This window comes from Petromyzon marinus, chromosome 31, assembly GCF_048934315.1.
Source record: "Petromyzon marinus isolate PM22_M1 ecotype Great Lakes invasive population chromosome 31, UKy_Petmar_22M1.pri1.0, whole genome shotgun sequence".
Taxonomy (NCBI): Eukaryota; Metazoa; Chordata; class Hyperoartia; order Petromyzontiformes; family Petromyzontidae; genus Petromyzon; species Petromyzon marinus.
The window spans coordinates 4,459,969-4,482,651 of record NC_133697.1 but is presented as its reverse complement, the minus strand read 5'-3'; the positions used below and the strand labels follow the sequence as shown (position 1 = coordinate 4,482,651).

Here is a 22,683-nt window from a genome sequence, read left to right as displayed (position 1 = left end):
ACAGAGAGGCACAGACTCACAGAGACCCACAGACTCACATACAGATCCATAGACTCGCACAGAGAGGCACAGACTCCCAGAGACCCACAGACTCACATACAGATCCATAGACTCGCACAGAGAGCCACAGACTCACAGAGACCCACAGACTCACATACAAATCCATAGACTCGCACAGAGAGGCACAGACTCACAGAGACCCACAGACCCACATACAGATCCATAGACTCGCACAGAGAGGAACAGACTCACAGAGACCCACAGACTCACATACAGATCCATAGACTCGCATAGAGAGCCACAGACTCACAGAGACCCACAGACCCACATACAGATCCATAGACTCGCACAGGGAGGCACAGACTCACAGAGACCCACAGACCCACATACAGATCCATAGACTCGCACAGAGAGGAACAGACTCACAGAGACCCACAGACTCACATACAGATCCGTAGCCTCCCACAGAGAGACACAGACTCACAGAAACCCACAGACTCACATACAGATCCATAGGCTCGCACAGAGAGGCACACACTCACAGAGACCCACATACTCACATACAGATCCATAGACTCGCATAGAGAGCCACAGACTCACAGAGACCCACAGACTCACATACAGATCCATAGGCTCGCACAGAGAGGCACAGACTCACAGAGACCCACAGACTCACATACACATCCATAGACTCGCATAGAGAGCCACAGACTCACAGAGACCCACAGACCTACATACAGGTCCATAGACTCGCACAGAGAGGCACAGACGCAGAGAGACCCACAGACTCACATACAGATCCATAGACTCGCACAGAGAGGCACTGACTCACAGAGACCCACAGACTTACATACAGATCCATAGACTCGCACAGAGATGCACAGACTCACAGAGACCCACATCGCCACATACAGATCCATAGACTCGCACAGAGAGGCACTGACTCACAGAGACCCACAGACTCACATACAGATCCATAGACTCGCATAGAGAGCCACAGACTCACAGAGACCCAAAGACTCACATACACATCCATAGACTCGCATAGAGAGCGACAGACTCACAGAGACCCACAGACTCACATACAGATCCGTAGACTCGCACAGAGAGGCACAGACTCACAGAGACCCACAGACTCACATACCGATCCATAGACTCGCACAGAGAGCCACAGACTCACAGAGACCCACAGACCCACATACAGATCCATAGACTCGCACAGAGAGGCACAGACTCACAGAGACCCACAGACTCACATACAGATCCATAGACTCGCACAGAGAGCCACAGACTCACAGAGACCCACAGACCCACATACAGATCCATAGACTCGCACAGAGAGGAACAGACTCACAGAGACCCACAGACTCACATACAGATCCATAGACTCGCATAGAGGGCCACAGACTCACAGAGACCCACAGACTCACATACAGATCCATAGACTCGCACAGAGAGGCACAGACTCACAGAGACCCACAGACTCACATACAGATCCATAGACTCGCACAGAGAGGCACAGACTCACAGAGACCCACAGACTCACATACAGATCCATAGACTCGCATAGAGAGCCACAGACTCACAGAGACCCACAGACTAACATACACATCCATAGACTCGCACAGAGACACACAGACTCACAGAGACCCACAGACTCACATACAGATCCATAGACTCGCATAGAGAAACACAGTCTCACAGAGACCCACAGACCCACATACAGATCCATAGACTCGCACAGGGAGGCACAGACTCACAGAGACCCACAGACCCACATACAGATCCATAGACTCGCACAGAGAGGAACAGACTCACAGAGACCCACAGACTCACATACAGATCCGTAGCCTCCCACAGAGAGGCACAGACTCACAGAAACCCACAGACTCACATACAGATCCATAGGCTCGCACAGAGAGGCACAGACTCACAGAGACCCACAGACTCACATACAGATCCATAGGCTCGCACAGAGAGCCACAGACTCACAGAGACCCACAGACTCACATACAGATCCATAGGCTCGCACAGAGAGGCACAGACTCACAGAGACCCACAGACTCACATACACATCCATAGACTCGCATAGAGAGCCACAGACTCACAGAGACCCACAGACCTACATACAGGTCCATAGACTCGCACAGAGAGGCACAGACGCAGAGAGACCCACAGACTCACATACAGATCCATAGACTCGCACAGAGAGGCACAGACTCACAGAGACCCACAGACTCACATACACATCCATAGACTCGCATAGAGAGCCACAGACTCACAGAGACCCACAGACTCACAAACAAATCCATAGACTCGCACAGAGAGGCACAGACTCACAGAGACCCACAGACCCACATACAGATCCATAGACTCGCACAGAGAGGAACAGACTCAGATATTGACCCATATGCTCATATAGAGCCTCACATACTCACATAGGGACCCACAGAACAGTGGCTCTCAACCGGGGGTACGTGGACCCCTGGGGATATGTGGAAATGTCCCGGGGGGTACGTGGGGTGATTTATAAACGTGTAGTGTTCGATTTCTCTCGGACAACTTCAGTCTTTCTTCGAACGCCGCTTCATTTACAATTCTCATTATGTCCTCCACATTCCACAATATCCTGGCCGCCACGGCTCGCTCGCCGTGCTTCACTCGACTCGCTCGCCACCTTTGTCTCTCCACTCCCCACGATTACTTCGCTTGCTTCGAACTCAGCGACTCCGCGCTCAGCAACTCCGCACACAGCGTCTTCGCACACAGCGACTTCGCACACAGCGTCTTCAGCTCTGCGATCACTACGCTCACTCCACTGCTGGCTATTCTCTTCTTCAGCTCCGCTATCGCTATGCTCACTCCACTGCAACTACTTCGTCTTTGTTCAGCTTCGCTATCGCTACGCTCACTCCACTGCTAACTACTTCGTCTTTTATATTCTTAGTTTTTTCGGTAAAGTCACGTTGAAGAGAAACAACAAAATAACAAAATATATATAAAACAATAAAAATTCTCACGACGTTTCGACCATAACTCAAACGGTCATCATCAGGTGTGTCGGTTTGCATAAATTTATTTTGAAAACGGCATATTTATTTATTTATATAAAATAACGTTTGCGTCACGCGCAACGATTGGCTGTTTGCCAGGACTAGTCCATCTATTTTTTGAAAAGAGGAGGGGGGAGACGAAATTTGTTTTTATGTATGCTGTCTGAAAGCCACTGGCAAACAGCCAATCGTTGCGCGTGACGCAAACGTTATTTTATATAAATAAATAAATATGCCCTTTTCAAAATAAATTTATGCAAACCGACACACCTGATGATGACCGTTTGAGTTATGGTCGAAACGTCGTGAGAATTTTTATTGTTTTATATATATTTTGTTATTTTGTTGTTTCTCTTCAACGTGACTTTACCGAAAAAACTAAGAATATGAATTACTGCAGTCACGAAAGCTTTAAATCAAAATTTACTTCGTCTTTGTTCAGTTTCGCTATCACTACGCTCTCTCCTTCCAACTCTGTCTCTCCAACTCTGTCTCTCAATTCTGTCTCTCAACCCTCCACACTTCAATTCCCCCTGTTGACTCCAAGCTCTCCAACTCCACGTCTTGCCTCGTCCAGCTCCCAACTCCAACTCCCCGCTCTCTGTGTGTCTCCCCAATTTATCTCCATTCTCATTACCCCTAATTAATTGGCCCGAGTGCCTCCCCACGCTTCGCGTCCTCAAACACCTGCCTTTCTCCAGACATCTCGACGCCTCCTCGCCCTTGACAACAGCCCCAGCCAATCACCGCCGTTGCTGGTCCTCTGGCTTAATTGGCCCAACCGTTACCTCATCATCCCAGCCCTTGCACCTGGCTGTCCTAACATGACCCACACTGTTTTTGCCTTCGCTACAGGCTGACCCAAGATAACCCGTACTGTCTGTGTTATCATGCAATCACGCTGTTTCCACAACGCACCTTCGTACTCCACTACAAACGTGTGAAATTATATCGTACGTGAGAGTTATTGGTGAATAATCATGTACGAATCTGCCGATATGAAACAACTACGATAAAATTGTAATCCATATGGTAGCCTAGAACTATATAAAATACCTTCCTAAACCCATTGATCCTAAACAATGTGGCTTTCAAGAGTAATCAGCGAGCGCGAACAAATGAACATTCGCATGAAGAGCGTCCTTTGAAGTTGTATTCGCTTGCTGTTACGAACTAGTTAGGTTCCAACTAAATTCAACAAGGGGGAGGGGGTACAGTAGCAGCCAACAAAAGGTTGAGAATAACCACTGGCCATAGACCCGTGGAGTACATAGCGCACCACGAATCATTGCACAAGCGAGGCCGTGGCGGTGTCACGCCGGAGCCGTCGGCGTTCGAAAACCTTTACCCAAGACGGACGAAACTTGAGGCGCGCGCCGACGGTGTGTTCACAAGGCGACGACGCCGGTTTACCGCGCTGCGGTGTCATTTATTTCGTTGCATTATTTGAGTGGTCATACAACCCCCGGGCGAGGGTTGCGACGCCTCTTTGCTTTCAAGCAACTCTCCCGAGCGCCCGACGCGACCGCGTCCCATCCGTCCGTCCCTGCTCGTTCCGGGCGATCTCATCACACGGGAGGACATCTTCACATCCTGCGGGTGGAGTTTTATTTTTCTTCCCTCTCCCCCACCCACTCCTCTCTCCGTGTGGAAATGCAATTGAGTGCAATCGGCACGTGATCCACGGGCCCCGCGTGCGAGCCACACCCGGGGCCCTCTGTGCGCGTTTGTTATCTCGCTCTCTCGTGACGAGGTGAGCCCACTCACGAATGCCCAACCGCGCGGGCACACAGCTGGAACCTTTGGAATAACAACACCTTGCTTCGAGGCTGCCGCAACAAATGGCTCAGGACCCGAGGACGGATCCCGAACATCTGCCGCCGGTAACCGGGCCCCAAGTCTTGGGGCACCGGAGACGCCGTTACCACACAAAGTGGTTGCGCGCGCGCGGGCTCCGGCATCGGACGAGAACGTCGAGTGAGGGCGGTCGACGAGCGTCGACATCTCGGCCGGGGACCATCGCGGTGGCGGCCGTGAGACGCGGCCGCTACGACTTCTCGGGGAGAGGCCGGGCGGGGGGGAGGAAGGAATCGGAGATGGCAGTCCGGTGTCTGGCATTGTGGGCACCCTTGCAGAGCGAGATGTTCCATCCCGAGGGATTATCCAGGTGGCTTTCTCTTGAAGAGACTCTGCTCCTCCCGTAGACTGCCCTGTGTGCCCACCACCGCCTATCCCTGGACTTCCCTCGTGAACAACAGCAACATCAACAACATCACCGCATTAGTCGCAACAACAACAAAAAACACGTTTTTAATTAGTTTATTTTGAGTTAGAATGTCGTGTCGTGTATAATATTTATGTTTGAATATAAACCTCCACCACCAAACAGAGCCAAATCAATCAAGTTGTCACGTATTTGCTAAAAAAAAAACAATTGACACATTTGCCCACAACGTAACAAATTTATTTTATTGGCTCTGTGAGGTTGGTGGAGGGTTAAAGTAAAAAATTAACATTATACCTACGTGACCATCTAACCCCAAAACACCGTACCATGAATCATAATTTTGGTCGTGAAAGCCCAAATATAAAATTTAGTTTTTCCCTCTGTCCTCGATCCTCGGCCCAGCGAACTCGCCCTCCGCGGTCTTCCCACCCTGACCCCGTACGACGTTCCAAGCCTCGTCAGTGCCTCCACCTCGTCCGGTCCCGTTCCCTCGGCTCGCACGACGGCTGCTGTCACTGCCATTCTGAAGAAACTCCCCGCACTGGACCGCAGCAATCCCTGCAAAAATTCCATCCTCTCTCAAGCCTCTCATTCATAGCAGGGGTCACCTGCTCATGTGTTTCGAGACTCCTGTCCCTCCACAGTCTCCACGACCCAGTGCAATCTGGTTTCCGCCAGGGCCATTCCACCGTAATTGCTTGCACACAGGTGGTAAATGACCTCCGTCTCTCTTCAGATCGTGGATCCGAACTCGCTCCTAGCTCTCCGAGACCTCTCCGCTGCTATGGAGGCGTCTCCACCGACACCTCCACCCTGGTCCCGCTCTCGCCTCCCACGCGGCAGGCACCGTCTACTCCCCTACACAGGGGCCGCCTTCCTCCCAGAAGCCCCTGTGCTGAGGCGTCACACAGGGCTCCATCCTTGGTCGTTTGTGCTTCCCGCAAGTGTCTTCTCCCGCGCGATCAAAAAAAAACATCTCCGGCTTCAACGACGACCATCAACCCCTACATTGGATGCAAGGTGCTTGGCGATGTCTGTTCTCCTCTGCATTCTCCATCTTCTACTCTACATCTCATTGCCGACAGCATGACTCGGCCGACCAGGCGAGTTGCCCCAACATCGGAAAGTCGCGGAGTTCAAATTCTAGTTGGAGGGCGGGGGCATTGACTCAGCCCATCATCCGCCACCCCCCCCCCCCCCCCGGCGGGTCAATAAAACGACCACCACTTTGTGGGGGCAACCAACAACGGTACAGACTTACCCCCGCCATAGTAACGTGGACTTTCCCACCACTGGCTTAGCAGAGCTGTCATAAGCAGGGTGTGAGCACCCTGCTTAGACTCAATGCAATTTTGAGCAGCAGGAACTCGCTCCACTGGCTCCAGCAAGTCAACCTGCCGGCCCACGCTCAACGCCTGCCTTGATGTGGTCTCAACTCGACTCGTTTCTGACTTCCTCCATCATAGGCATGGCGCTGCACGTGGAGAGAACATTCTTTCATTCCCTCTCATCGCGGCTTCGTGGCATTGGGGTGCCCCAGGAATAATGAAGCTGTACACCTGGCCACACTGAGAGGACGTGGGGAGGGGAGGGTAACTCTTTACACCACTCAGGGTTGATAACCGAGCTCTCGGTGAGAGAGGGATGACTTCTGTAGGGGGTGACTTCAGTGTTTCCGTGACAGCATGGTTGATGCCAGTGTGTGCTGCCTGTAAAAACTTAACAATAATTTTTTTATTTGACCAGCTAAGGCCCACTGAGCTATGTAGCTCTTTTTCAGAAGCGACCTGGACACAAATGATAGCTCAACGAAGTGGCTGCTTATCACGTGGACATTTGCAGCAGCCAAATGCGTAGGGAACAACCAGAGGACCCGGAAGAAAATCCACACAATCACGGGAGAACGTGCACACTCCAAATTTACAGCAGGCGTCAGGCCCGGGATCGAACCCACGATCTGCTGTATACCAGGCGAGGTAGTTAACATCCTGTCACCATGGCACCCCTGCCGCCCGTGATTAAACTGGGATCTCGAGAGTAGTGGTGTGAGGGTCTCAGCAAAGAAACATCATCATCAGCAGCAGCAGCAGCAGCCATGGTCAATCCACTGCTGCGTGAAGGTCTCTCCCAAGTGCGACCATCTCTCAGCATCCTTGCTTTTGTAATTGCGGCAAAGACAACAAAAATAACAACAAAACGACAACAAAAATAACAACAATTAAAACAACAAAAATAACAAAACGACAACAAAAATAACAAAACGACAACAAAAATAACAAAACGACAACAAAAATAACAACAATAAAAACAACAAAAATAACAACAACAAAAATAACAACAATTAAACAACAATAATAACAACAAAACGACATCAAAACGACAACAAAAACAACAATAAAAACGACAACAACAATAACAACAAATAACCCCCCTGCGGATTTGGCTCTGTCAATGAACGCAGCTGATTGCGTCGAATAAAATTCACAAGAATCATGAGAGAAGGGCAAAGTTAGATTTCTTGGTCCTGAACTGATATAAAAAGAGAGTGAATACGAATGTGTTTTGAATGGACGCGCTGATAGATACAAGACGCTGGGGAAGACGGCGAATTTAATTATAGCTGAATGGAAAGATGGTCGCGATGATCGGCTTTGAGAGAGGACGCGGCGCACACACAGCCAGAGAGAGAGAGAGAGATCTTGCACCTCCGACGAGCGACGGAGCGAAACGAAATGCTCCGGCCCCTTCCTTTGGCTGAACCGTCCCTGGAGTTGTACTGAGGACGCCGTCCATCTCCCACACGGCCATTCTCTGAGAGGTGGCGATGCGCCGCTCACCGCCACACGGAGCATTCTGATGGGGGCACGGGGGGGCACACGGCCCCCCTCATCTCGTAACACGACGCCGGGCGGAGAGTTGGGGAACGCGTTTGGAGGTGAAAACGGAGGGGGAGGGGGAAAATCCCAACGTTGATTTAATGAAATAAAAACGCGAGAGTGCGCTTCGCGGTGACAGCTGCCGTGGACTCGCGTGGCTGACGCCCTCGTAATGAACTTAGACGAGATCCTCGTGCGCGCGTTGACTGAAGAGCATTCCAATTTGTGCAGTGCTGGGAAACTAATGCACCCTCAACCCCCCCCCCCCCCCCAATCGCTCTCATCTCCCGCTCTCTCATCTCCCGCTCTCTCATCTCCCTCTCTCTCATCTCCCTCTCTCTCATCTCTCTCATCTCTCTCATCTCCCTCTCTCTCATCTCTCTCTCATCTCCCTCTCTCTCATCTCTCTCTCATCTCTCTCATCTCCCTCCCTCTCATCTCTCTCATCTCCCTCTCTCTCATCTCTCTCATCTCTCTCTCATCTCCCTCTCTCTCATCTCTCTCTCATCTCTCTCATCTCCCTCTCTCTCATCTCTCTCATCTCCCTCTCTCATATATCTCTCATCTCTCTCATCTCCCTCTCTCTCATCTCCCTCTCATCTCCCTCTCTCTCATCTCTCTCATCTCCCTCTCTCTCATCTCTCTCTCATCTCTCTCTCATCTCTCTCATTTCCCTCTCTCTCATCTCTCTCATCTCTCTCTCATCTCCCTCTCTCTCATCTCCCTCTCTCTCATCTCTCTTTCATCTCTCTCATCTCCCTCTCTCTCATCTCTCTCTCATCTCTCTCTCTCATCTCCCGCTCTCTCATCGCCCGCTCTCTCATCTCTCTCTCATCTCTCTCATCTCCCTCTCTCATCTCCCTCTCTCTCATCTCCCTCTCTCATCTCCCTCTCATCTCTCTCTCATCTCCCTCTCTCTCATCTCTCTCTCATCTCCCTCTCTCTCATCTCTCTCATCTCTCTCATCTCCCTCTCTCTCATCTCCCTCTCTCTCATCTCTCTCATCTCCCTCTCTCTCATCTCTCTCATCTCCCTCTCTCTCATCTCCGGCTCTCATCTCCTGCTCTCTCATCTCTCTCATCTCTCTCTCATCTCCCTCTCTCTCATCTCCCTCTCTCTCATCTTCCTCTCATCTCCCTCTCTCTCATCTCTCTCTCATCTCTCTCTCATCTCCCTCTCTCTCATCTCTCTCATCTCCCTCTCTCTCATCTGTCTCTCATCTCTCTCATCTCCCTCTCTCTCATCTCCCTCTCTCTCATCTCTCTCATCTCTCTCTCATCTCCCTCTCTCTCATCTCCCTCTCTCTCATCTCTCGCATCTCTCTCATCTCCCTCTCTCTCATCTCCCTCTCTCTTATCTCCCTCTCTCTCATCTCCCTCTCTCTCATCTCTCTCTCATCTTCCTCTCATCTCCCTCTCTCTCATCTCTCTCATCTCTCTCTCATCTCCCTCTCTCTCATCTCTCTCATCTCCATCTCTCTCATCTCTCTGATCTCCCTCTCTCTCATCTCCCTCTCTCTCATCTCTCTCTCATCTCCCTCTCATATTTCTCTCATCTATCTCATCTCCCTCTCTCTCATCTCTCTCATCTCCCTCTCTCTCATCTCTCTCTCATCTCTCTCTCATCTCCCTCTCTCTCATCTCTCTCATCTCTCTCTCATTTCTCTCATCTCCCCTCTCTCTCATCTCTCTCATCTCTCTCTCATCTCCCTCTCTCATCTCTCTCATCTCTCTCTCATCTCCCTCTCTCTCATCTCTCTCTCATCTCTCTCATCTCCCTCTCTCTCATCTCCCTCTCTCTCATCTCTCTCATCTCTCTCTCATCTCCCTCTCTCTCATCTCCCTCTCTCTCATCTCTCTCTCATCTCTCTCATCTCCCTCTCTCTCATCTCCCTCTCTCTTATCTCCCTCTCTCTCATCTCCCTCTCTCTCATCTCTCTCTCTCATCTCCCTCTCATATATCTCTCATCTCTCTCTCATCTCCCTCTCTCTCATCTCTCTCTCATCTCTCTCATCTCTCTCATCTCTCTCATCTCTCTCTCATCTCCCTCTCTCTCATCGCCCGCTCTCTCATCTCTCTCTCTCATCTCTCTCATCTCCCTCTCTCGCATCTGCCTCTCTCTCATCTCCCTCTCTCTCATCTCTCTCTCATCTCTCTCTCATCTCTCTCTCATCTCCCTCTCTCATCTCTTTCATCTCCCACTCTCTCATCTCTCTCATCTCTCTCTCATCTCCCTCTCTCTCATCTCTCTCTCATCTCCCTCTCTCTCATCTCTCTCATCTCTCTCTCATCTCCCTCTCTCTCATCTCCCTCTCTCTCATCTGTCTCTCATCTCTCTCATCTCCCTCTCTCTCATCTCCCTCTCTCTTATCTCCCTCTCTCTCATCTCCCTCTCTCTCATCTCTCTCTCATCTCCCTCTCTCTCATCTCTCTCTCATCTCTCTCTCATCTCCCTCTCTCTCATCTCTCTCATCTCTCTCTCATCTCTCTCATCTCCCTCTCTCTCATCTCTCTCATCTCTCTCTCATCTCCCTCTCTCTCATCGCCCGGCCTCTCATCTCTTTCTCTCATCTCTCTCATCTCCCTCTCTCTCATCTGCCTCTCTCTCATCTCCCTCTCTCTCATCTCTCTCTCTCTCATCTCTCTCATCTCTCTCTCATCTCCCTCTCTCATCTCTTTCATCTCCCACTCTCTCATCTCTCTCTCATCTCTCTCTCATCTCCCTCTCTCTCATCTCTCTCTCATCTCACTCTCTCTAATCTCCCGCTCTCTCATCTCTCTCATCTCTCTCATCTCTCTCTCATCTCTCTCTCATCTCTCTCTCATCTCTCATCTCCCTCTCTCTCATCTCCCTCTCTCTCATCTCCCTCTCTCTCATCTCCCTCTATCTCATCTCTTTCTCGCATCTCCCTCTATCATCTCCCGCTCTCTCATCTCTCTCATCTCTCTCATCTCCCGCTCTCTCATCTCCCGCTCTCATCTCCCGCTCTCTCATCTCCCGCTCTCTCATCTCCCGCTCTTTCATCTCCCTCTCTCTCATCTCCCGCTCTCTCATCTCCCTCTCTCTCATCTCCCTCTCTCTCATCTCCCTCTCTCTCATCTCCCGCTCTCTAATCTCCCTCTCTCTCATCTCCCTCTCTCTCATCTCCCGCTCTCTCATCTCCCTCTGTCTCATCTCTTTCTCGCATCTCCCTCTCTCATCTCCCGCTCTCTCATCTCTCTCATCTCCCTCTCTCTCATCTCCCTCTATCTCATCTCCCTCTCTCTCATCTCCCTCTCTCTCATCTCCCTCTCTCTCATCTCCCGCTCTCTCATCTCTTTCTCGCATCTCCCTCTCTCATCTCCCTCTCTCTCATCTCCCTCTCTCTCATCTGTCTCTCATCTCTCTCATCTCCCTCTCTCTCATCTCCCTCTCTCTTATCTCCCTCTCTCTCATCTCCCTCTCTCTCATCTCTCTCTCATCTCCCTCTCTCTCATCTCTCTCTCATCTCTCTCTCATCTCCCTCTCTCTCATCTCTCTCTCATCTCTCTCATCTCTCTCATCTCCCTCTCTCTCATCTCTCTCATCTCTCTCTCATCTCCCTCTCTCTCATCGCCCGGCCTCTCATCTCTTTCTCTCATCTCCCTCTCTCTCATCTGCCTCTCTCTCATCTCCCTCTCTCTCATCTCTCTCTCTCTCATCTCTCTCATCTCTCTCTCATCTCCCTCTCTCATCTCTTTCATCTCCCACTCTCTCATCTCTCTCTCATCTCTCTCTCATCTCCCTCTCTCTCATCTCTCTCTCATCTCACTCTCTCTAATCTCCCGCTCTCTCATCTCTCTCATCTCTCTCATCTCTCTCTCATCTCTCTCTCATCTCTCTCTCATCTCTCATCTCCCTCTCTCTCATCTCCCTCTCTCTCATCTCCCTCTCTCTCATCTCCCTCTATCTCATCTCTTTCTCGCATCTCCCTCTATCATCTCCCGCTCTCTCATCTCTCTCATCTCTCTCATCTCCCGCTCTCTCATCTCCCGCTCTCATCTCCCGCTCTCTCATCTCCCGCTCTCTCATCTCCCGCTCTTTCATCTCCCTCTCTCATCTCCCGCTCTCTCATCTCCCTCTCTCTCATCTCCCTCTCTCTCATCTCCCTCTCTCTCATCTCCCGCTCTCTAATCTCCCTCTCTCTCATCTCCCTCTCTCTCATCTCCCGCTCTCTCATCTCCCTCTGTCTCATCTCTTTCTCGCATCTCCCTCTCTCATCTCCCGCTCTCTCATCTCTCTCATCTCCCTCTCTCTCATCTCCCTCTATCTCATCTCCCTCTCTCTCATCTCCCTCTCTCTCATCTCCCTCTCTCTCATCTCCCGCTCTCTCATCTCTTTCTCGCATCTCCCTCTCTCATCTCCCGCTCTCTCATCCCTCTCATCTATCTATCTCATCTCTCTCATCTCCCTTTCTCTCATTTCCCTCTCTCTCATCTCTCATATTTCTTATCTCTCTCATCTCTCTCATCTCTCTCTCTCATCTCCCTTTCTCTCATCTCCCTCTCTCTCATCTCTCATATTTCTTATCTCTCATCTCTCTCATCTCTCTCTCATCTCCCTCTCTCTCATCTCTCTCTGATCTCCCTCTCTCTCATCTCCCTCTCTCTCATCTCCAGCTCTCTCATCTCTCTCATCTCTCTCTCATCTCTCGCCCTCTCATCTGTCGTTATCATCACTCCCTGCTAGTCGAGCGTGAAGGCTTTCTCTCTCGAATTAAGTTTGACGTCTGTAACCGCGAAAACAAGATGTCAAATATTTGCCCTATGAATGAGATAGCAACAACACAAAATCCATTCTCCGCGTATGGCTGTTAAAAATGCAGGCCTGGGTGTTTTTGCTTTGCGCGTCCGGGTGTTCTTTTTTCCCTTCTGTTTAGGCCTCGGTTGCTCTGAGGTTTCACGCTCGAGCATCGAGACAAGATTCGTGAGGCTAACCCGGCCACTGCCTTCCCGCACGGGGCAGCCTTGCCATTTAAAAATAATGTCCGGCGTTTTGTAGAAAATTAAACCTTGCCAAAGCTTAAATAAAAATATATATCAAACGAACACACGGATCAAACGGGAATACAGCGTGCAGTGGATGTGTTGGCAAAATTTGAGTCTTCAATTATTTTGTGATTGGATTGCCACCTGCCTGGGTTTGACCCAGACAACCAGGAGTATGGCACCTGTGCATGTGTACGTATGTATGCTGAACTTCTTTCTTACCGTACGTAGCCAACCGTGTTAACCACAGGTACTTGTGGTTAACGCAGTACTTAATTCCTCGCCAGAGGTATCTCTTGTGTGATTGGACATCTTAATACCTCCTGTTTTATTGCCAGAAAGGGTCAAAACTATTATAATTTTTCATATTTTAATATTGGCAAAAAGGTATCCCATGATACTGCTGCTCACCCCGAGGTTTAAATGCTCTGATACGTGTGGCATTGCCCTTGTCCTGTTCGCCTTTTGGCGTCCTTCTCTGATCTGACGAGGCCATGAAAAGGGTTGCTATCTCTGGTGCAGGCCAATAAGTTTCAAAGGCAATGCAATATATTATTATCAGAGCTTGTTTGTTTGCATGATCACCACAAGTACGTGTGGTTAATGCAGACTTGATTCTGTACAAGAGGTTTCTATTTGGTGTTTGAACATCTTAACACCTCCTGTTGTATTGGCAGAGAGGGTAAAACCTATTCTCATTTTTAATACTTTTATTCTCGCAAAAAGGTATCCCACGATATCTAACCGGAGGCGTTGCCACCCCACCTGTGTTGGGATGGCAACAGGAAGTGAGTTGTACCGTGATCTGGCACCGGTGTTTCTGTGCTGAACTTTATTACAGGAAAACTGCACAGTTTTGATCATATAACTAAACTAATACTATTAAACTATATTACTATTTCACCAGGTAAGGCCCCACTGAGCTGTACATCTCTTTTTGAGCAGTGAGCTGGCCATCGCAAATGGTGGCGCAACGGAAGTGGCTTAACATCATGTGGAAATTTATCGCAGACAAATACTCGAAAAACCGGAGGACGCAAAGAAAAATCCAAGCGACCACGGGGAGAACATGCAAGCTGGCGTCAGGGTCGGGATCAAGCCCACGACCTCCTGTATACCAGGAGAGGGAGCTAAACGTAGACCCATAGGCTGCCGGATATATGTTGGAAGTGAAAATGGTGGCAACCTGACCCAGGCTCACTTATAAACATAAGCGCATACAGTATATTAATTTACCTGGATAAAACCTTCATGTGCAACACCTAATTTGTGACGTGCAGCCAGTGAGACGACGAGAGAGTTCCTCTCCGCCGTGTTTCCTGTAGCCAGCCTCCTGCTGTGCGTAAATGCGAGGCTCCACGTCGCTCTCGGCGCCGCTGCCGTCCCCTGCGGAGTCCGGACGATCGGGCCGGGGGGGGGCGCGAATTTCATCCGCAGCGGGTGACGTCCCCGTTGAGCGATGCACAAATAAATAAATAACGCGGATAAATAAATGGACGCATCCATCGTTCCGGATGAGCGCCCGCTGGGTTTCTCCTCCCCGCTCCGCGAGTGCCTTCCCAGCTCCACGCCCGCCCCCCCCCCCCCCGCCTACCCACCCCCGGAGCCAGCAGGAGGCATTGTGGTGGGCCTTTGGTCGGCGCGTGATTCAATCCGCGGGTCTTCTTCGTCGATCCACCGCTGCATGGACGGCTTCGCCGCGCCGGTCCGCGCCGGTTCCGGGGTGCGGTGCCTGGGACCGGTTCGGATATGGCCACGCGCCGCTGGCGTTGGCCGTCAATGGAATTGGGGGGTCGCCGGGTTCACTGGCGCGGTGCGCTGATCGCCGCTGCCGCCAAGCGACCGCTGCGATGCTGCCGGTAACGAAGCCGATGAGCGGATTCTTATTTGAGTTTTTTTTCACTTGATGATTGCGAACGATCCGTCGACGCCGGCGGTGGCGAGTGAGGGCGGAGTAGATGGCGCTGGCCACCCGTGCGGGGGAGTGGCCCATGAGCCCCCCCCGGCGGTGCCAGCACGTGGCATCTGAACCGGTTCGAACACACAACACCGCTACGCTGCTGCTGGCTCCCTCTCCCACACGAACGATTTCAATGTTAGGTCGCCGATTTTACTCAATCGTTTTTTAACCGCAAACACATTTGTCTTTTTTGGGAAGTAATTATTTGAATGGGGTGGGGCGGAGCTGTAGTTATGTACTTACATGTGTTGAATCTATTTCGCGCCGCACGTAACCAACCGTGCTAATTGGAGGCGCGATTGCCAAATAAATCGGTAGCCTGCCGCCTAAATCGGTGCGGTTGGCAAGCGTGCACCGAGGCAGTGGTTCCCAACCGGCGGTTTGCGCGCCCTCCGCAAGGCCGCGGGAGGCAGTCCGTGGAACCAGCGCGGGTACGACGAGTTCTCGTTTTCATAGAACTCCGTCGCCTCGATCTTACCGCACCATGGTCCACGAGAAGGCGTTGATCCACCGGAAACCACCACAACACGCGTTGTTGCGCACGCCGGAGACGCCTGGCCCGGTGTCAGTGTGCGCGCATGTGTCTGTGCCGTGAGCGGTAGTGTAGCGGTTAGCGCGCCGCGCTCACGAACCCGGCGAGCCAAGTTCGATTCCCGCTCACGGCCAACATCAGTGACAGTTATCTGAAATGGTCCTGGGCCTCCCTTAGGTCCACCCAGCCTGCAACGAGCGCCTGGTGCAGTGTCTAAACATCGTCACTCGGGACACAAAGGTGGCCGTGCGTGGTGCTGCCCGCCCACCCCTTCTTGCGCCGTGCCGGCCTTCGCAGGTGCTCGTCGCTCACGGCACTTGCCCCGGCACTCCGCGAAGGCTATCCCGGGGTGAATCTTTGTCTCTTGTGCCGCGAGCGCAGGTGCAGGTGGGCCCGGCAGCAGGTGGCGCTCCTTGAGCACCTGTCCCCCCGGCTCCCACCGGCGCTGAGGATCCGGCCGCGGCCGCCGCCGCAGCCGCGATGCCGGACAAGAAACTGATGCAGGACGACCCGGGCGACGCCAGGGTGGGGAACCGGAACTTCTACGGCAACGCCGCGGACGGCCGCGCGTTCCGCCCCGTGGGGCCGGGCCCGGTGGGCCGGGCCCTGGTGGGGGCGTTCGAGCACGAGCCGGCCGGCTGGGCGGACGAGGGCGGCTGGTACGAGCGGCTGCCCCCCCTCTACGCGCCGGCCAACTGGGGGGCGGTGCTCAACCTGCCCGAGATCGAGGAGTGGCTGCGGCGCACGGCGGAGCGCGTGCGGGACCTGGCGGAGTTCGTGCAGCACGACACGAGCAACCGGCACATCGACTTGCACCTGGTGCAGCTCAAGGTCGGCGCCGCACGCGAAGCCCCCCAAACCTCACCCCCCGCGGTGGGGGCAAGGGGTCCCCCCCCCCCCTCCGACGCGTGACGATGAAGGCGCGGCGCACGAGCTGTACGTGTGTGGCTTGGACTTCTTTCGCGCCACCGTACGTGGCCGGTCGCGCTGAACAGGTCTGGAGAAACGAGTTCTCGTTAACGTCCAAACTTAATACTAAAATGCATTGATGAGTTTCATTCTCAATTGTTGCCTTGGGTGCAATTGTCGATTGGTGTTGCCGCACAATTTAATTAAGCACGCATACAGTGCGGGATCGATGCTGCGAGACATTGAGATTTTCTCCCGTATACTCGGCCGGACACGGGGAACGTAACCCCCCGTTCCCCATGGAAACGCGGCCTGCACGTTCGCGAATTCTTCTCTCGCATAGATTTTCAAGAACCCCACCCCTCGCGAATGTCGAGGTCTTCACCGTATTATAATTTATTATTCTTGATTTTTTTTTTCAGCAGCCTGCGCGCACTTTTCACTTCTCGTGAAGTTTCTCGTCATTTGCCGGGAGCGCTAGAATTTGTTTCCGTGAAGCTGTTCGTTCTCGGTCCCGGCGGGATGAGGTAGCCACCTCTTGAGGTTCAGAAAACCGGGGCCCATCACGGGCGGAAGGTCTCATAACAGCGTGGCCACGCGTGCAACGCACGGCCTTGAGCGACGTATTCAAATGTATAATTATTGCTGCTGCTGTTGTTATTACATCTCATCCCTCCCCCCCGGGAGGACTTGCAAATTACCCAGGACAGCAGAAGCTGCTGATGATGATGATTCTCAATCTTTGCCGTCTCTCTCTCTCTCTCTCTGTATGTCTCCTCTCTCTCTTCTCGTCCAGTCCCCTTCACTGGAACAAACTTCCCCCTCCATATTAAGCGCTCCCCTTCGCACACTTAAGTTTCCGCTCCGCGCTCAAAACTCTCTTACTGTTACCCCTAGCTCACTCCACGAACCCCCCCCCCCCCCCCTTAATCTCCCCCTCATAACCGCCACCATTACTGTTCCCTCTTCATATTCTCATTCCATGGCTTTCACTCATCAACCCATTCAATCAATCTACACGTCATCATTTACTGCCATCAATTTCACTTTCACGCAATTCACGCATCACAGATTTGCCCATTGCTTCCTCTCATCTATGTCATTCACCTCATCTCCACCATTGCATCCATATGTACCGTTGTTAACTCCGTGTAAACCGCCTTGGATAAGGCGCTCGATACGTTCCTTTAAGATAAGATCCTGGTGTGTGTGGGGGGGGGGGGGGAGTAGTGGCTGCAAACCCAGGACAGGTGGCAACCGTGTGGCGTGCGTGCGTGCTGTCGCAGGACATCAGCGAGGACATCTCGAGCCACGTGGAGGTGGTGCACGCCTTGCTCGAGACGGCCTTCCCGCTGCGTCTGCTCGCCGTCTCCGTGCAGGTGGGGCGGCGGAGGCCGGCGCCGGCGCGGCGGCCGCCCCGCTTGTGGTGTGGAGTGACCCGTGGAGTTGTGGTTGCGGCTGTGGTGGTTGCGGCTGTGTCAGCTCCGGCCTTGGTTCTGACGGTGACACCTGGGGGCGTGGTTGTGTGGTTGTGCTGCCCGGTTGTGGAAGTGCCGGCCGTGGTCGTGACATTTGCCATTTCGAATTTTTGTTGCTGTCGTCGTTGTTGTTGTTGTAACGAGATGAGAGCTGTAGATGGTGGCTGTGTGGTAGTAACAGTTTGGTGGTTGTGGGGGTTTCTCCCCCCCGCTCCTCCGTCCCCCCTTCCCCCCACCCGTGCAGGTGTTGCTGGACATCCAGGCGGCGCACCTGCTGTGGCACCAGCTGCGCGTGTCCACGCTGGTGCTGCGCGAGCGCATCGTGCGCTGCCTGCAGGACTCCAACGGGAACTTCACGCGCCAGCCCGACATCCTGCAGGCTGTGGGGGGTGGCGGGGGCGAGCACGTGAGCGCCAGCAACAAACAGACAGAGAAACGATCGCAGCAGCGGCAAACAATGCGACGTCAGCGGGGACGACGGGAGAGCCGTCCGCAGCAACGGCATTAGTTCACGGGAAAAATGAGAAAGGATTTTACATTTTCTGGCAATGCATCAGGTGTGTTAAGATGTCCCTGGTGTCGGCCAATCAGTTTCAAAGGCAATGCGTATATCAACGGAGCGTGTTTGTTTGCATGTTCACCGCAAGTGCGCGTGGTTAATGCAGACACGATTCCTTGTAGAAGGTTTATATTTGGTGTTTGAACATCTTAACACCTCCTGTTTTATTGCCAGAAAGGGTAAAACCTATTTACATTTTTCGTACTTTGATACTGGCAAAAAAAGGTCCCAGCATTAGTTCATCATGACGACGTTAACAGCAACATTCAAAACATCTCTCTGTCTAAAGCAGCTCAAGCCTCCCATAAACCACGTGACTTCCATGTGGTCACTCCCACTCTGAACCCCTCCCCTTCTCCCCGCCCACCGCGAAAACGCACGCCGCTCCATGCAGCAGCGTCGAGGCCCTCATGCAGCCTCCTCCTCCCTCTCCTCTTCCTCCTCCTCCCTCTCCTCCTCTTCCTCCTCCTCCCTCTCATCCTCCCTCCCTCTCCTCCTCTTCCTCCTCCTCCCTCTCATCCTCCCTCTCCTCCTCTTCCTCCTCTTCCTCCTCCCTCTTCTCCTCCTCCCTCTCCTCCTCTTCCTCCTTTTCCCTCTCATCCTCCCTCTCCTCTTCCTCCTCCCTCTCATCCTCCCTCTCCTCCTCTTCCTCCTCCCTCTTCTCCTCCTCCCTCTCCTCCTCTTCCTCCTCCTCCCTCTTCTCCTCCCTCTTCTCCTCCCTCTCCTCCTCCCTCTTCTCCTCCTCTTCCTCCTCCTTCTCATCCTCCCTCTCCTCCTCTTCCTCCTCCTTCCTCTCTTCCTCCTCCCTCTCCTTATTTTTTTGTTCACCTTTCCTTACTTTGCACTCCTGTCGTGTTCTTTGTATCGTTTGTCGTTTTGCCTCTACTGGACATCTGTTGGAAAAGAGCTTCATAGCTCATCGGATTCCTCCTCCAGTATGAATAAAGATTCCGATTCTGATCCCTCCTCCACACCATCCTCCCGTTTCTCCGTCCCTTTTCCATCCCTCTCCTCTCCTCTCGTCGTCCCCCCCCCCCCCGCCCATTCTTCTCTCTTCCCTACCCATTCGTTACAACCCTCGACTCTACTCCCCTTCCCGTAACGGTGTAGCCACGGGTACGAAGCTGCGAGTCGACAACACATTAGCAGCAGCGGCGTGCACAACGGTGACGTTCGCCGCGACAACATTAGCAGCAGTTACAACAGCAGCGTGAAGGCAACATAACACACAACAGCAGCAACAACAACAACAACAGCAGCAGCAACAACAACAACATGAACACAGCAACAGCAGCGGTAGCAAAAGCATTGATACGCTCCCTCTGGGCTCGAGGCCGCACTTAGCGGCTGCACGGTCCCGTTGCTGTCGAGCACGGCGCTCGAGAGGGGAGTGCAACGTGCTGAGCCGGCACCGCCGAATATCCTGGGTTCGAAACCTTGCGTTTTGCTTGCAGTCTGTTGTCCCCTCGCCGCGCCTCCGACGAGCACGGTTGGCTACGTACGGCGCGAAAGAAGTTCAATGTACACACACAGAGACGCAAACCGGGCTCTCAGGCGTCGCGAGGTAACGGCCTCGGCACGGTCACGAGATGGCTGCACAAAGAAACCCCGATGAAGCGAGTCTGTGCCTCCTTGGTTTGTGTACGTACCGCATGTCGAACTTCCCTTCGCACCGTGTGTGGCCGACCGCGCTAACCGGAGGTGCCCGGGGGGGGGGGGGGGATGGACCGCAAACTAAACCCCGCCAAAAAAAATGTGTTTGAAAAAAATACATTTTTCCATCTCGATTTAAAAGTGCCTAGCTCCCCAGTGGCTTCCGAACATCGGAAGGCACGTGCGCTTGCGGGGCGTCCGCGATGTGGTGACCGTCTTTGTTCGATGGCGAGCCAAAAGCTTTGCTGCAATGTTTAAGGTACATCCAGGCCGCTTGCAGGGTCGCCAGACGGATTGTTACGTCGCAGAACCGTGAGAGATGGCGACGGCTCGGAGGGGCCTTCGTCCAGCAGTGGATTGATTATTACTAAAAACATCGATTTCTCTGTCACGCTGTGATCATTATTCACGGTGGTGGGATAGGTGGGGGGGGGTGCTATTACTGTGTGGACCAGCGGTCATTTGAAGGGCTCTCTGAAGTGGTTCTGTGATAGCCACTTCCGTGGGCCATTCTCTAGCAGTGAAGGGTGGAACTGCTGTGGGAGACCTCCGGGCGGCTACTAAATGTCACGACGCCACGCCGACACCGCAACCGCGATAACGTTGGGTGACAATTACAAATAAAACGTGAAGTGAACAGAGTCCGTTAAAACTCTCGCAGAGTGGTCAGAGAATTAGCCCTGGGAAAAGACATCACAGAGCCAGATCTGAAGTGACTGCAATAGGCGTCTTTATGCGCACTCGGCACGCACCTTTGTGTACGCATTGTGTTAGCGACGCTGCTTTACTATACCTGGGGGAAGGGGGAATTACGAACCCGTTTTGTTGAACTAACAAAACACAAACGCCGCTCCCGCTGCCCACACAGAGCTGCCTCGAGTCCATGGGCAGCGTGGAGGACCTGCAGAACCTCATCGTCAAGTGCTCCAAGAATTATTTCTCGCTCGACTGTGGCATCACCGCCATCGAGCTGTCGGACTACAGCCCCAAGGAGGAGGAGGCGACCTCTCCGCATGCCGACCCCGACCCTGATGGATGGGAGCCGCTCGAAGCCGACGCGGTGGTGAAGGAGGAGGAGCAGGTGAAGGAGCAGGTGAAGGAGCAGGTGAAGGAGCAGGTGAAGGAGGAGGTGAAGGAGGAGGTGAAGGAGGAGACGCCGCGATTGACAGGTCCAGGTCGGCGCGGCCGCCGCGAGCCACAACCGGACGGCGGGGCCGGCGGCTTTCCCGGCACGGCCGACGGAAGCCGCCCGTTCGCGTGCGGTTCGACCGAGCGGCAGGATCGCGCCGGGCACGGCGGCGTTCATCCCGAGGCCGGTCCGCCCCATAGCGAGCGCGTGGAGGAGGACGAAGTCGGCGGACGCGCCGGCAAGACCGACGCCCCGCGGGGACCGACGGCCGTCACGGGGGCGAGCGGCCGCGTTCCCTCCGGACGCACGGAGGCCGCGCACGACGAGCGTGAGCGCTCGGACGGAGAGCGGCGGCCGGGCGGGGGTCGGCGGCCGGCGCTCTCCGCGACGGGTTCTCAGGACCCGGCGGCGGAGTCCGCCGCGGATTATTCGCAGCGTCGGCCGAGGCGGCAAAGTGCGGTGGCGGCGGCGGTGGCGCCGGCGGAGAGATTCTCAGCACCGGAGGCGGGTCGGCCGCTTGGCGTCTCGCCCGGTTGGCCCTCGTCGCCGCCACGTGGAGACGCGCGGTGGGACACCACTTCTTCGACGGAGGGTGGCTGCGAATATTTCCAGGCGTCGTCGTCGTCGGATCGAAGCAAAGGCGACGAGGTGGACGGCTCCCAGGGAGGAGGAGGAGGCGGCTCGTCCTCGCGTGCCGCGGAGCGAGATGACGAGCGTCGCCCAGGTGACGCGCATGTAGAGGAGGAGGAGGAGGAGAAGAAGGAGGAACAGGAGGAGGAGGAGGAGTCCTACCTCACCCTGTCGCACAGCGCGAGTCTGACAGCAGACGACGGAGAGCCTCTGGAAGGTACCCACATCCACGGAAGTGCGAGTCGCCGGCTCCATTGGACCGATCTCGTTTGTTAAACTAATTCGGGAAGGATTCGCCGAGTGCGGGTGCGATGGTTCAGGAGAATGTTTGTTTGGCCGTTTCCAGCAGTGAGAGTTTGGCTTTGTCTGGGACACAATCGGAGTGCCTGGAGGATACCCAGCAGCACGCAATGGGGTAACACCATGGAGCTCTCTCACACAGTCGGGGTTCAAGAGCTCACGTACACTTGGTGGTGAGATGTTAACTACCTCGCCTGGTATACAGGAGGTCGTGGGTTTTATCCCGACCGTGACGCCTGTATATTTGAAGTTTGCGTGTCTCTCTCCCCTTGGTCACGTGGATTTTTCTCCAGGTCCTCCGGTTTTCTCATTCACATTTAGAATAAACATCACGCATTTGGCGTATTTTGCTGAATTTCCACGTGATGAT

General features: G+C 53.4%; 1 protein-coding gene across 2 annotated transcripts in view; it reads left to right on the top strand.

The window, feature by feature from the left end:
* Nucleotides 1-22,683, top strand: part of LOC116947702 (uncharacterized) — a 109,196-nt gene that overhangs the window by 17,973 nt on the left and 68,540 nt on the right. For both annotated transcript variants that reach the window (XM_032963714.2, XM_032963712.2), the window contains exons 2-5: nt 16,037-16,486; nt 17,851-17,943; nt 18,287-18,448; nt 21,123-22,230. In XM_032963714.2, coding sequence (XP_032819605.2) covers nt 16,136-16,486; nt 17,851-17,943; nt 18,287-18,448; nt 21,123-22,230 — 1,714 coding nt within the window. In that variant the 5' untranslated portion in view covers nt 16,037-16,135. The remainder of the gene's footprint in view (nt 1-16,036; nt 16,487-17,850; nt 17,944-18,286; nt 18,449-21,122; nt 22,231-22,683) is intronic.